The 15927-nt window shown below is 43.8% G+C and overlaps 1 protein-coding gene across 4 annotated transcripts in view; it reads right to left on the bottom strand.

Moving 5' to 3' along the window:
* Window positions 1–15927, bottom strand: part of HS6ST2 (heparan sulfate 6-O-sulfotransferase 2) — a 653947-nt gene that overhangs the window by 44073 nt on the left and 593947 nt on the right. The window contains exon 1 of one of the 4 annotated variants that reach the window (XM_086385852.1): window positions 1836–2005. The exons of the other annotated variants lie outside the window; for them this stretch is intronic. Within the exon in view, the coding sequence (XP_086241978.1) occupies window positions 1836–1990 (155 nt within the window). The 5' untranslated portion in view covers window positions 1991–2005. Of the gene's footprint in view, window positions 1–1835; window positions 2006–15927 lie in introns of those variants that run through there. 4 annotated transcript variants of the gene reach the window in all.

Raw genomic sequence — 15927 nt, 5'->3', positions numbered from 1 at the left:
TATTCATCAATAACCCCCCTCCAAAGAATGAAGAATTGACAAGAACAAGCACAATCTGGGGGACACATACACGACAGACCTAGCTCATAATGTGCGGGAAGGGAGGCCCTCACCATGGCAGAAGCCTGGGAGCTGTCCAGATCCAGCAAGTGGGCTATAAGATCGTGTTTATCTACTTAAGAATGTATTTATGCTGGCCTCCTATGTTAACAACTCGGGAATGGTATTAGGTACGCGTTCCCTATGTCATCTGAACTCCAATTCTACCAACTGCTTTTTTGTGGCTCACTGAGACTCTTCACTCACAAGGTAAGAGTCTGGGTTCCCACAAAGCCAAAAGACACAAAACAAGGCTCCTTTCAAAGCACAACAGCAATCACAAGTATCCCTAATTATACCTCAGGGTCTAATAAATGGAGACCGTGCCCTGCAGTTGTCAGCAGGACAGGTGTGTACAAGATACCCAGACAGGGCCTGCCGTTTCTGCAAGCGTGGAGTTCAAAGTGATTCTCCAATGCCATCTCTGTTAACTGCGGGCGCATGCTGACGATGAATTGGGACTAATTTGGAAACAGTCAGCTGCTAGAGAGTGTGTGCATCAATTCCCTTCCTTCATAATTTATACAGCATTTTGATTGTGGTGGTCAGCGATAAATAACTGAAACGAGTTCTAACTGCTCTGAGAGGCCGTCTTATGTCTTCACCACTGCTTTTGATATTCTCCAGGATAGCGCACATTCAACTTTATATGCAAACCTGAAATGGTATTCAGAAGAAAAAGAGGGGGAAAAAGGCAGCCAATAGATCTTTCACTTTGGGAATTGAAAATAAGATCATATTCAAACTGCAGCATTTATGGCCCAATGCTGAATACATAAGATATGTGACCATTACAAATTCACCTTTCGTAGCAAAGCTGTGCTCTTGTAGTGACATAGCTTATTGCTAGATTAGAGCTTTTAGCATGACGAAGGCATCTTTCATCTTCTCCTGGATGCGGGCTAGGTGCTCCTTCGGGGCTGTATTTCTGCCTGTCACAATGCCCGACAGCGCTGAGACAGAGGGCTTACAAGAAGAGGACCCGTCATTCACCAAAGGGCTTCAGCCACTTTGAAAAGGGAGCACCTACTTGGAGATACCTTATCTGCAAGAGATCACACTCTCTCTGATTGCCATGCTCTGCTAAAGCCAAAGAGAGGTCAGCCAACATTGTTTCATGGAATCAATGAAAAGAGCAAATATAACATCCCAAATATTCAGCCAATCAAAGTTTTTGGCAATATTAAAAAGACAGTTTCAGCTAGGTCACAGTACAGGTCAGTCCACAGGAAAAGAATACACATATCATGTACATCAGTGATATGGTTACCATGTACACGCACTTAAACCAGGCCAGTTATGGAATGGCTTTCCAGATTCTTCTAAATCCACCCCAAATCTTAGCGTATGGATCAGACAGATTTTCATGGATTTTACAAATCATAAAATGATTGATCAGTGCCGCTGCTTCTCCTTTCTTTAGTTTTTGAGAAGTATAGTTCAAATCTTGCATTGCTCTAAGTCCTTGGCCATCGTCACAATCGGCCCTAAAAGCTCTCTTTCCAAAGTCACCTCCTGACGCTCCCATCTCTCTCCTCTCCCTTCTTTAGTCCTTCGTGCACCCAATATTCCTGACACCTGCCTCACTCATTTAAATCCCCCAGTGACTAACCCAAAGCGAAGCCCACAGAAGGCATTCCGCAAATCTCTGAATGAATATGAATGAATGACAAAGTGAGAACAGCACATGGCTTTGTGACAGCTATGTCAGATGCATGGGGGCGCTTTTCACTTACTTCCCATTCTTAGATGTGTTCCGGGCCTTTGCGGATGATGGCGAGTTGGCGCCTGGAGTAGTGTTTGGAGAACCCTGTTTATCCTTACTATACCCACAGAAAGAATAGAAAAAGATATACAACCATGACCACAGAGACAAAAATGAATTAGTCATTTCATTTCACTCATTTCATTTCAAGACTTTCAAGGTGCCTCTCTTGATCTCTCAATATGTGTGTGTGTGTCTCTCTCTCTGTCTCTCTCATCTGTCAAAATAAAGCATGATCTTATCCAGAGCTGCCCTTCAAGTGGATGCCATTCATGATAGCACCCCAGCCCAGGGCCCCAGGGAGGCTCTGGCCAAAAAAAAAAAAAAAAAGTCTTTACCATAAAATGCTTTATTTGTCTCTGGGTTCTCTGTTACTTCAAGTTCAGTTCTGAAGCTGCTGACTTGTGAAGTATGTGGATGCCAAATGACTTCTAAAAGTCTTTGGGAGATACTATCAGATGAATTAATAATTCTCACTCATAATGTTAGCATAGGAAGGCCGTGAATCCAGATATTCTTTCAGGAGAGGCACCACCTGCTTCATGAGTAATTGAATTTAAATCTCCACCTTCAATAACTCCACAGCTTATGTCAAACCTTGGAAACAATTACGAAATAAATCACTAGGAAGGTCTGCTTAATCTCATCGGGTTAATAAACGCAGACAAATTAATCACTGGAAGGTAAACAAAGAGGAATAATTGATTGGAGGCTTCTTGATTACTTTATTCTATTTTCTTTATCAAACTATTTTTACCATTATCTTCAATTCAGCTACTCTGCCTTGAAATTATTACTTTACTTCATCTTCAGATTTCCATGGAAACCAATTCAAAGCCCTTTTCCCCACTTGATGATGTGTGGAATTATTTATCCTGATTTCATCAGAAAGATTTTTTTTTTGTTAGTAAGATCTACGTCAGCATAACCTTTTATGAAAAGTGAAGGTAAAAAAGAAAAATGCATAGCTTGGCTTTCAGTGAGTATAATAGAGCCTTCCAAAGGCACAGAATATTGTTTGAGAGAATGTCAAAGAACTTTCCAGATATTTATGAATCTTTTAAGTATATCAGAAATAGGTCTCTACAAAGAGCTGTATTTAAATGTGGGGTGAGGTTGGGTTGGGGGGTCACAAAAGGTATTCTGCCTCACATCCATCAGCTTTAAGTGACTCCATGCATGTGGTTGGAACAAGAGATAACCATGGGTTCCTGGTGATAGAAACTGCCTGCCATGCAGGAGACCTGGGTTCAATCCCTGGATCCAGAAGAGCTGTTGGAGGAGGGCATGGCTACCACTCCAATATTCTTGCCTGGAGAATCCCATACATAGAGGATCCTGGCAGGCTACAGTCCATAGGATCACAACAAGTCGGCCATGACTTAGCAACTAATACTCCCAGTAACTGCCAAGATGATCCAGGTATGTGTGGGCATAGGGCTAATAAAACAGATAGCTAAAGTTCCAGCAGGTAGGATTGTGTCCAGGAGGGCCTCAAAGCAGTTCTTTGAAGTGGGATTCACCGAGGTGAGCTCTGATCCTTCTGCTGGAGTGAGTGGCTCCGGAGAGTGGCCACATAGTCTGTCTCAGAAGAGGTGTCAGAAGTCCACTGAGGCAGTGCTGAAGAACTCATGCAGTGCTGCTCCTGCTTATCCATGCTGACTTCCTGCCAAAGAACTTCTTAACCGTCCCATACCAGCTACCATTGGCATTCAGAACCTCGCTCAGAAACGAAGTGATAACACCAAACAACTGGACAAAAGATTGGAACTCAGAAGAATTCTAACCTGTCTCTTCCAAAAGGCTGCTGATGTGTCATGTGAGGGATGAATATGCTGTGTGTTGCAAAATTCAAGCAGGTCTCAATTCCACACTCTGCTCATTGGCCACTGAGTCTTCCTCCTCCCAGCCTCTCACTCAAACAGAAGGCAGTGGGAAACTTTGCTAAAAACCTTTGGAAACAAGGACCCTTTTGATCTTGCAGGCTGCTAGGCTCAGAGGAGGTGGTCATTTAACACCCTGTTCCCCCAAGTCACTAAGTTCATGCATTCTTGTTCTTTTGAGTAAAAGACACCCATCCCCACTGCTGTAGTCCCAAATCTTTTTGCCTTTCATACTGTTCATGGGGTTCTCGCAGCAAGAATACTAGAATGCTGGTAAAGATTGAAGGCAAAAGAAGAAGGCAGCAGAGGATGAGATGGTTGGATAGCATCACTGCTTCAATGGACATGAACTTGAGCAAACTTCGGGAGATAGTGAGGGACATGGAGGCCTGGCTGCAGTCCAAGTGGTCGCAAAGAGTCGGACAGAACTTAGCAACTGAACAACAACAACAAATTCCCAAACCTGTGCGTTAGGAGCCAAGGCTCCTTTAAAATTATGACAAGTGACCATGTTTAAGGTCAATGCAGGGCACCACAGGACATCAGGAAAAGCTGTCAGCTGCCTTATTATTGTTAACTGCTGCTCTGGAGGTGGGGGTGGTGGTCCTGGAGCAATTGTCCTTTAAGTGATGGAAGTAAGGACTCCTCTGACCTACTGCCAAATCCTGCAAGTGTAGATTGGAGGGGGAATAAACGCAAATACTTTCTCAGAAAAATTGCAGATGGGAGGCAAGGCACCAAGACTAGGGATGAAAGTAATCAAAAATTCAAAATATTTGTTTCATGCCAGCAGCAGAGATCCACTGACAGGGGCAAAAGGGAAAGGGAAAGGAAAAGTCACTCAGTGGTGTATGACTGTGACCCCATGGGCTGCCACCCACCAGGCTCCTCTGTCCATGGGGTTCTCCAGGCAAGAATACTGGAGTGGGTAGCCATTCCCTTCTTCAGGGGACCTTCCTGACCCAGGGATCGAACCCAGGTCTCCTGCACTGCAGGAGGATTCTTTACTAGCTGAGCCACCAGGGAAGCCCAACAGTGGCAAAATGAACCTGAAATTGGGGGAGGGACGAGCAGAACAGTGGCAGGCTTGGATCCTTGGAGTTTAATTTTGTAGATGTATCAATACTAAGGACTGTTGTATAGAAAGGCTGGGCGAACATTGAGGGGAAAGAGCCATCGTTCTTCCTCAAAGTTCCAAGCTAGGTAGGTAAGTCTGGACAAGATGCTATGATTTTGAAACTTTGAGAAAGAAAGACCCTGAGTTTTCCAGAAGTGATCCAAGAAAGAGAAAGACAAAATTCTGCAACTGCAAACTGAGAGCCTCAGAGATCTGGAAAAACATGGGTGGACAACCCAAAGATGAAGATGCTACCAAGGATACTGACCATGGAAGGAAACATCTGGTAATCCCAAGGGCTTACAGGAATAAGTCCTGCCTGCTTCTAGGCTATATGGGTGATAATTTGGGGTATATGAGGTTCTAGAGGGCTGCCTGAGATTACAGCCAGTTTCCAATTTACACTTCTGGAACAAGAGCACCCCAGCCATCATTATTTTGTCTGTCTCTAGACCACTTGTCTGGAGAAGGAAATGGCAACCCACTCCAGTGTTCTTGCCTGGAGAATCCCAAGGATGGGGGAGCCTGGTGGGCTGCCGTCTACGGGGTCGCACAGAGTCGAACACGACTGAAGCGACTTAGCAGCAGCAGCAGCAGCAGCAGACCACTTGTCAGACCTTTTGACTTTCATCTCTTCTTTGGATCTTAAAAGCTATGGCCCGAAATCCCAGAGGGCATGGATCCAGGCTTCCCCCACTCCTCAGGAGAAAACTGTCTTCTTCAGAGGGTAAGATTCTTTCCTCTCTCCCTCCCAATCCAGCCTCCTCAAAGACGTATGAACACAATTCCAGGTGAGCCCCTGATAGGAAAATGTAATGAATGCCAGCACTCTCTCTGCTTGGTTGGCTGTCCATCAAGTATCAAGTAAATCATTTTCCACAGGCTGCACAAATGCCTCCACCACCAGAAAAGTGGGAAAAATCCTGCAATATTATGCACATTGTATTCAGGTGGGAAAACTATGACTAACCCAACTCTTCAGCATTTTCAAAGTGTTTCTGATTGAATAATTTGATGCTGAAATGGCATCCAGTGTTCTTCACCCAAAATGGCAATCAGATCCACTCCAATCTGGATTTTTTTGTAGGTCAGAGAGGTATTTGAGGGCGAAGAACCTAGCAGTTCAAACGTACTTGACTCACTTTCTTGGTGGGTGGCATACAGCAACTTCTGCATTTCTTGTAGTAATTTGTAAGCTGTTTTTGAAATTAATTCATCTCAGATCTATGAGAAATAGTTGTGTTGCTCTAAGTACAACAACACTGAAATTTTAAAAATGAAATTTCAGGGTCCTAGGAAATCGAAATACTATTTCAGAAGGAGAGTTGGGCTATAATACTCATTGTCTACTATCTTTTATTTGGCACTTAGCATGTGGTACCTGTAGACCTACAGTGTTTTTTATATTTTACTGTTTTTCTGTCTCTGCAACTAGCTCTTAAGAGGATGCTTTAAAAATATTTGTTAAACAAATAAATGAAAAGGCTGCATTTTGGCTCAGTGGAAGAGTTCTGTGATTGATTATTGATGTCTGGCACCAGTGTGAGAGAAGGAAGTGGTGACATACCAATCCCATATGTTCCATCCCTAAAGAAGAATGATCTGGGAAAACTGGATTCCAGTTACTGATGGTTGATCATCACGCGAATCACAAAGACAGGTAAGCTTAGAAAGGATGCTCAAGCAAAAAACTCTGTTGCATTTGTATGGCTTTCAGTGTTTTTCCAGTGTGTGTTCTTATAAGTGGTAACAGAAATGAAACCCAAGCTGTACTTTAGGGGTTACTTCAGGTCTCTCTTCGGAAATGGTAGCTAGTCTTTGCTCCCTAGAAATGACCCTCAGCTCCTTAGAACTCCCAGGAAAAAGAGATGTGCTTAAAAAATACAGACTCTACCAAGGATAGAAGCTCTCATCTAGTATTCTTTCCAAAAGGTGCTTGAGGCCTCTCTACAGCCTATCACCCCACCACGTGGTTGTCATTTGCAGCCCTTTAAATCATGATTGCTTCCCCATGAAAGCCTGCTTTTCTATTTTCTAAGAGGCTCACATTGCTGAAGTATTTTTGCCCTTGTCCTGCTACTAAGCAAGACGCCTCTTCAAATATTGATTTCCTTTAATTAGAGCTGATGAGGCTTCTTCATTTCATTTTTTTGTCTTTCTAGGTTATGTCCTGAGTGCTTTTCTTTCTTGGCTCTGAACTTTTCATTTTCTTCTACCTGAAGTGTCTAGAGGAGAGTCCATACCTCTTTAAAGCATCCTCTTCTCATGATCTATGATTTCTGTTAATCATCAAGCAAAAAAAGTTCAGTTCTCTAAGCTGTGCTTTCCTTTAGCTTCCTCCCCTAGGTTCCCTTTGCTTAACTACGGGCAATGACTGAGGGTCTTGAGACAAGAGAAAAGCTCATCTTTATTGCTGTGAAGCCCGGTGTGGGGGTGATCTCTCAGAAGCAACCTTAGGTGTTCAAAGCACTTACTCAGAAATCTTGCATTCTAATCCTGGCTGCCAGGAAGGCATATGACTTCCTTGTGTCTTAGGATCGTCATCTCTAAAGCGGAGGGCATTCAGCTGATCAGGCAAACTATTCACACAGAAGTTCACAATTACTTTACTTTGCAATTGCAGAGCTCTTGCAAAGGCACCCGGGACACTCGCATTATCTTGCCCTCTCCCCCTCCATGAACTTCTCACTCTCACAACTCACCACAGGGGCATTGGGGACAGGAGCAAGAAGCTTATAGATTATTGTTGTTGTTTTGCTCTCTTCACCTCTTGACACCTGCTGTTTCTGCCCAGGGAAAGCGGTTGCATCCCTGAATGCCTCACTGGGATCAAGAAAGAACATTAGTCACTTCCTAAATTATACTGTCTCTTCGTCTCAGCTGGCTATTCACCTAAGTCTTTACCAAGGGCTTGGACATTGGCTACAGACTGTCAGAGAGACCACTGGAACTGTGTCCTACCACGACTGAATTCACATCTAGTCCTGGGCTATTCCGTCAGATAGGGGATTGAGAAGCAAAAAAAAAATAAATAAATAAATAAATAAATAAAGAATCATAGTTCTGATACTGGATGGTTTAGGGTGATTGAGACCTGAAATATGATGGGACCTTGGACCAGAATGATCATTATGGGGATGAACAGAAGGAAACCCTGCACAGCATAGCAAAAGGAAATGACTGAACTTGAGAAGTGACTCATCTGGAGAATGAGAATAAAGTCTTCAAGAAAGCTGATGAGAAAGTTGGAAGCTGAATGCCTGGGAAGACAGAGGTGCCAGTGAAAGAGACAGATTAGTTGGGAGGGGCATCTGGGCCAGAGAGGAAGATGATGGGTTTGGTCGGGAGCCTATTGAGTTGGGGTGTTGAGGGACAGTGTCTAGCAGGCAATTAGAGCAATGGCACTGCAACTCAAGAATAAAGACAGGGTCAGATGTGCAGTCATGTCTCCCACATGAGAGTCAAGGTGGTGATGGGACAGCGATACAATGAGTGGATATTTGGGATGAGGGACAGCCTGGACCACAATCTGCTTTCTTCCACCCCAGTTTGTGATGATTTACAAGTGGGTTACAAAGTCTTATATCCCAGGAGATATAAGTGAACTGTGTCAGTTCAATTAGTTATATAGAGTTCAATGCTAAAGTTAATGAGAGACTGCAGCCCTTGAGCCTTCTGCAGGCCACTGATTTTCTTCATCCTGCCCCTATAGGCTGCTTGTCCCTATCCTCTTAGCCCAGCCAGACTGCTTAAAGGTCACAAGGGCAGAGGTGGGTGGCATCACTGCCAATCCATTCTCATAACAACAACACCTGACAAAGTACCTCCCAGGCTGCTGTCACCTTGGTATAAGGAGGGCAGCCTGGCAGAGAAGCAAAACGCAGCTGTAAACTTGGCTTCACTTGCAGCTCACATATCTTCCTCTTTGCTCCCCTCTTGCAAGGCCTCACCACATGGCAGGGACTATACCTCCCATCGATTGTGCTAAAATCCTCTCCTATTTTTCACTGTGATTCCCTTCCCTTTTCCTGTTCTCAGCCTTTGCACTGTGCCCCACTAACTGGCACCCTTAGTCACCCTTTCTGAGCATCCTTAATGGTACAAAGAGGACACAACCAGTGACGTCACCCCAGTTGGGGGCGGGGACAGCCTGCCTGGGAGCAAGTCAAGAGCTTTGCCCTTGCAGAGCTTAAGTACAACAGACCTCCTGAGTTGAGCTGAGTTCTGGAGGGTAATCTTTAAAGAACTGTGGCCATGACCTTTCCCACATCGAGGCAAGCCTTGGCCTGGAGCTCTTGGTCTGCAGCCTACCCACTGAATCACCGGACTTCTCTGAGTCCCAGTCTCCTCATCTGCAAGTCCTACTTCTTAAGACCACAGCATAGTTTTGCAAACTATAAATCCTTAAATAATGTATTTGCTCAAAAACATTTAATGTGTGTTTTCTGTGTGCCCTTCATCGTGCTGGGCCTTGGGGATATATTGATGAGTGGGATAAGTTCCTGCCCTCAGGCAGCCCAAAGGCCAGTGCAGGAGGTTAGTGTATTAATTGTTACAAAACAATACCACAACTCCAGTATTCATGCCTGGAAAATCCCATGGACCGAGGAGCCTGGTGGGCTACCATCCATGGGGTCGCAAAGAGTCAGACACGACTGAGCGACTTCTGTGTTTTTGAAGCTCAAAGGGATATGGGTCACTGAAAAGGATATAAACCAGGGCAGAATTTCTTAAAGAAGTGACAGATAGTTAGTTACAACATCAAGATAAATGGAATTGAAAGAGAGATGCTACCAAGAGAGTTGGGCAGTACTGCTTAAGTAATGCTCCAGAGTTTCTGTTCTTAAATTGTTTCCTCCTGAGAGAAGAGGAGCAGCCCTGGGCCCGCTCCGCTCTGCCTTCTCTGTTCCCCACTTTGGTTGTGTGTTGTCACTTTCAGAATTGCACTTTTTCACCTTGTCATAGTAGCTGCCAAAGTGTGTTTTTATAAACATGGGGTTCTAGAGCGCTGGCTTCCTGGGGCAGAGGAGAGAAAGAAATGTGTGTTGTACAAAATCAGTACGTTCATATGTTTAATAAAATAGTTCTATTATTGAAAAAAACAAAAAAACAATACCACATACCAGATGGGACAAAGCAAGTGTGAAAAAAATATTGAGTTGGCCAAAAAGTTTGTTTGGGATTTTCTGTACATCTTATGGAAAAACCCAAATGAAATTTTTGGCCAACCCAATACTAGGGAAATAAACCAGACAGTAGCCACCTATGCTTAGGAGAACCAGGGAAGGCAAAAGTAAAGCTGAATCACTAATACACAAATGACGAGCTTTGATTTGTGTTAACCTACCTTCCAACAGAGACGTTACTTTGCCAACAAAGGTCCGTCTAGTCAAGGCTATGGTTTTTCCAGTGCTCATGTATGGATGCGAGAGTTGGACTGTGAAGAAAGCTGAGTGCCGAATAACTGATGCTTTTGAACTGTGGTGTTGGAGAAGACTCTTGAGAGCCCCTTGGACTGCAAGGAGATCCAACCAGTCCATCCTAAAGGAGATCAGTCCTGGGTGTTCATTGGAAGGACTGATGCTGAAGCTGAAACTCCAATACTTTGGCCACCTCATGTGAAGAGTTGACTCATTGGAAAAGACCCTGATGCTGGGAGGAATTGGGGGCAGGAGGAGAAGGGGACAACAGAGGATGAGATGGCTGCATGGCATCACCGACTTGATGGACATGAGTCTGGGTGAACTCTGGGAGTTGGTGATGGACAGGGAGGCCTGGCGTGCTGTGATTCATGGGGTCGCAGAGTCAGACACAACTGAGTGACTGAACTGAACTGAACTGAACCTTCCAACGGTGGCTCCGAGACTTAGATGTCAGCATTACCTGGAGAACTTGTAAAACCCAGATGGCTGGGTTGGACCCCCAGTCTCTGATTCAGCATGTTGAGGAAGTTCCCAGGTGATGCTGACATAGCCAGCCTATGGAGCACATTTTGAGAACCAGTACCTCATGGCTTCTTGGCCTTTTGGCTAAGATCAGGCAGGCAGAACCACTGCCTCACAAGACACGAGACATGCCTCACATGAGAAAGCCACACTCAGCAGCCACCGAGGGGTTACAATCCGCCAGATGCATTGGCCCTGTTTTCCAGGCAACATGATTAGACTCTTCTGGATGAAACGTCTCTGCCACCCCGCTGTGCTGCTCCTGAGTCAGCAAAGAGGCAGCCACAAAGGGCTGCCGACATCCAGCCCTGGAGAAGCTCGTCTTTCCTGAGGAAGTGGCAATTACTGCAAACGCCACAGAGTGGAGCTCAGAGCAGGTGAGAGAAAAATTGGATCTGACAGCATTAATTGAGCTTGAAGTTTTATTTACTGAAAATGATCTGGCATAATTAAAAATTCACAACTGGAGTCTAGCTGGTGAGCGTTATACATTAGGGAGTCCCTAAGAGGAGGCCAGAAAGGTCTCAGTGAACCTTTAGGAAACCTAAAGAGGCCAATTACCATGGCAGGAATTAGCACACAAAGAAAAAAGAGAAGTCCATTCATTTCTTCAGAAGTGTGATTCTGACTTTATACTTCAGAATGACGTGAACCAAGGCTGTGGCCATTGGGGCAGGCAGGAACTGATCATTTATTCATTTCCTTTTCCTTGGTGAACAATTACTTTGTTTTGACTTTCTACTAACTCTGTTCTTACGGTATTTTCAAGAAGGCTCACTCTGCCTGCATGTTATATATTAAACTGTTTGAGGACAATGGAGTAAATTGAGTAAATTGTGTTCCTATCTGTTCATAAAGTTAATTTCTTGAGATACCTGTCATACAGAAGGTTTTCAATACCTGCTGACTGCTAAGCATCCTGATAAACGTGGCTTCTGACATATGTTTGTTGAATAGAACAGACTAACCCGTATGAAGTTAGAGGTTTGGTAACAGACTCATGTGCCTTTCATTTTTTGTTCAAATGACTATATCAGACTGCACTGTAGGCTTACAAACACGGTAAGACTATTGCAGTGCCATTTCTCGGCTCCAGTGCTCACAGATACGAACTTAAGCAGACTCAAACCAGCAGGAATCAGCACTTTGGAGAATGGCATTGCCAAATGAATTGAAGGCAACTCTGAAGTTGTGGGAAGAGCATGGGTGCTGAATCAGGCAGATGTGGGGTTGCCTTCTGTCTCTGTAATAGCTAGAGGATCTTGGACAGGTTGGGTGACGGAGACAGGGTTGCTCCTGCCTAACCAAGGCCTCTGATCTTAACACTGGGGATTCAGGGTACCAATTCTCTAGCTATGTATTGGAATTCAAAGCCAAGAGCATTCAAATATACTTTTGTGGCTGAACTCCACATCTTAAGAGCTTTCTAAAGGGGTGATTGTATTCAAGATTTCAAAGTGGTGCGAGTGGTAAAGAACCCACCTGTCAATGCAGAAGATTTAAGAGACACAGGTTGGGAAGATCCCTGGGAGGAGGGCGTGGCAACCCACTCCAGTATTCTTGCCCGGAGAATCCCATGGACAGAGGAGCCAAGAGTCAGACACGACTGAAGTAACTTGGCGCACAGCACACACAGGCGCTGATTGTATTCAACATGTAAAATTGCAGCTGGCTCCTTAGACATAAAGTGGGAGGGCCATGTCCACAAGGTGTCGAAAGTGCTTTCTGGACTAGTTAGGAAAGAAAAGTTCTCTCAACTCTGCTCTAGAATGTCTCTTTATAGCACTGTATCTGTAAACCAAAGGTTTTCACACATTTCTCTTCATTTATATTGAGAAGGACAGTTTAAGACTCAAAAGTATTTCCATTTTCAAACTGCTCAAGCATCACCCATTCAGGGATCACATATCTGTGTGAACGCATGCTGTTTCTAAGTAGCGGCTCTTTTACCGATGTCATCTGTTCTATGATGCATATAGGCAACTTCTAACTTGCTTTTCTGAGTGAAATCCAACAATCAGCTTCTTTCTATTGTGTTTTAATTTGGAAATCTGAGCATTATTCTACTGTGTATGTTCATGGAAGATTAAAACACTAAAAATTCATGGAAACAAATCTTGTTCTCCATCACTCATTAATCACTGTTAAATGCTAGGTCTTGTATAATTTATAATAATATACTTCTTTCCACGAATATGAGTGTTTAATAACAGTCTAGTCTGACACAGAACACTTAGCTAAGCCAAAGATTAAGATGAAGGCTCTTTATTGAACATACCCCACTCCAGGCAAGGGAAAGACTCAGAAATATGGAGCTAGAAGGGTCCTCAGAGAGAAGAAAGTAAGGTTCAGAGAGGAGAATGGATGGATCCAAGGGAGATATCCAAGGAGGGACATTGAGTTAATGAGAGAATTTGCTGGCACCTGGCACACTGGGCCGCGCCCCTACAGAACACAGAACAAGGCAGGAAGGCTTGGGACCCAAGAGGAGGTAAACATGAATGAACTGTGGCTCTATTTGCCAAAATAAGTAGTACAAGAAGCAGGGTGGGGAGGAAATCTCTGAGAGTGGGGAGAGTATGTGGAAGGAGATGAGAGGTTCGATTTGGGGTCATGCTGAGATTTATGTGCCTGTGGGACACAAACTGACAGCTGGATCTGTGGTTGCAAAGCTTAGTTACATATACCTCAGCTGGAGCATGGTCTCCAGAGGTTTTGGAGTCTTCAGCATACTGGTGGTATTTGAAAATCTTAAAGTAGAATTGGTTATACAGGGAGAGTATGTAGAATGAGAAAAGAAGAGCCTGGGAAGAAGATTAAGAAGAACAATCCAGAATGGAGAAAGCAGGCTCATGCAAACCAAAGGAGAAACTGCATCTGGAAGCATGGATGTTGCAGTCATAAGAGACGCATTTGCTGATGGTAAGACAGTCTTGCCTTTTGGGTTTCCACCTGCTCCATGTTGCTTTCTCCTAGCGCACTTTTCTAATTAGTTGTGGTATTGCATTGGTTATGCTGTCCTTTATAATGCCAAGAGTATTTGATAGAGGAGAAGCCTTCTTGATCGCATGCAAACTGTTCTCATCAATTCCTGGAAAAGATGATGCGAAGTATGCTGAAGGAAGCATCTTGTGCCAAACAAATCCATAATTTTCAGCTTTAGACATATTTTTTCAGTCTGTCCTCACTTATCGAAACAAAGGTCAATAAAAACAGAAACTGTTTTAGTGCCTAACCCAGATGAAGCAACTGTATGAAAGTTTATACAAATATAGTTACAATCTCCCAAAGAGCACTAGTCTGCTTTTCATTATTGTTCCTGTTGTTTGTTTCGTCTATTATGTACAAAATCAGAAATGGGCCTTAGTGCTCCCCCCTTGGCTTTAAAAGGAAATCTTGACTCTGGAATAATCAGAATTCAGGTCGACCATATGGCAAGACCCACATGTTTTACACTTGGGAAGGCCTGGGCCTCCTGGGAATCCTGATAGCATCTCTGTCACCTCTTTGTAACATAGGTTCTGTGCTTTGAAATAATGGCCCTCTAGTTCAAGACAGCAACTAAACAGTCAATTTACTATTAACAAATTCTTTAAACCTATACAAACTGGGTGTCCATATATTTCTCCACAGCAAACACTGAAATCACAGTGGAAGATCTCACTGTCTGGGAGCACTTCTTGGCTTAGGGAAAACAGAGACATGGAGAGGTAGAAAACGACAGTGAAAAAAACATGAAAGGCACAAATGAAGCTTATTACTGGAAAGTCTAACCCAATGTTCATAACAGCAATATTTATAGTAGCCTGGACATGGAAGCAACCTAAATGCCCATTAATGGAGGAATGGATACAACAGAATATTACTCAGTCATAAAACAGAATGAAATTGGGTCATTTGTATTGATGTGGATAGACCTAAAGCCTGTCATACAGAGTGAAGTCAGAAAGAGAAAAATATCGTATATTAATGCATATATGTGGAATCTAGAAAACTGATACAGATGAACTTATTTGCAAAGCAGAAATAGAGACACAGATGTATAGACAAATGTAAGGATTCCAAGGGGGGGCGGAAGGTGGGGTGGGATGAATTGGGAGATTGGGATTGACATACATACAGTACTATGTATAAAATAGATAACTAATGAGAACCTACTGTATACCACATGAGACTCTACTCAGAGTTCTGTGGTGACCTACTGTGCTGTGCTGTGCTTTGTCGCTTAGTTGTATCCAACTCTTTTCGACACTATGGACTGTAGCCTGCCAGGCTCCTCTGTCCGTGGGGATTCTCCAGGCAAGAATACTGGAGTGGGTTGCCATGCCCTCCTCCAGGGGATCTTCCCAACCCAGGGACTGAACCCAGGTCTCCCATATTGCAGGAGGATTCTTTACCATGTGAGCCACCAGAAAAGCCCGGTGGTGACCAAAGGAAATCCAAAAAAAAGGGGATATATGTATATGTATAGCTGATTTACTTTGCTGTACAGCAGTAAGTAACAACGCTGCAAAGCAAGTATATTCAATAAAAAATAAATAAATAAATGAAGCAAAGAACAAAGTCCTTGTGAAAAATGTTCTCCATACTTGCCAGGAACAAGGGCGATTGGGAGATCTTCCCTACTATGGGAAGATCCTGCCCTCTTCCTTACTTCCCTCAACCTTGTGAGAAATTGACTGCCTTCACTCTGTTATTGATGCTGCCTATGAAGGGATGCCAAGAATGTTAAACCGTATTAAGCCACTTCCAGATCCGTCAATGGGGAATAGATGGGTCAGAACACCCCAGCAATGGGTTGTAAAGAGTGACTCCAGATATGCTCTGAAGGGCCAGAACCTTCCTTGGAGTTCAAGAATGTCAGTTAATCACCATGCTCTTGGGAAATAGACCAATCCTTCAGACTGCATCTCGAAGGGTTAGGGGGACCCTGAAAGTAGCATAGTAGATTCCAAAGAGGGAAAACAGAGTTGACACTTAAAGGGAAACAAGATGGTATTTCTCTGAGGGAAACCCACAATGGGGAAGAGAGGCACCCAGATAGATGCATAAAAGGGATACGAACGATCCTTTGTGGTTTGGGGCAAAATAAATGTGTTTTCTAAAGCCGTTCCATAC

Source organism: Bos grunniens, chromosome X, assembly GCF_055505025.1.
Source record: "Bos grunniens cultivar Pamir isolate PY7600 chromosome X, Bosgru_T2T1.0, whole genome shotgun sequence".
NCBI lineage: Eukaryota > Metazoa > Chordata > Mammalia > Artiodactyla > Bovidae > Bos > Bos grunniens.
The sequence above is the reverse complement of the archived record's forward strand: the minus strand, read 5'-3'. Positions and strand labels throughout refer to the sequence as shown.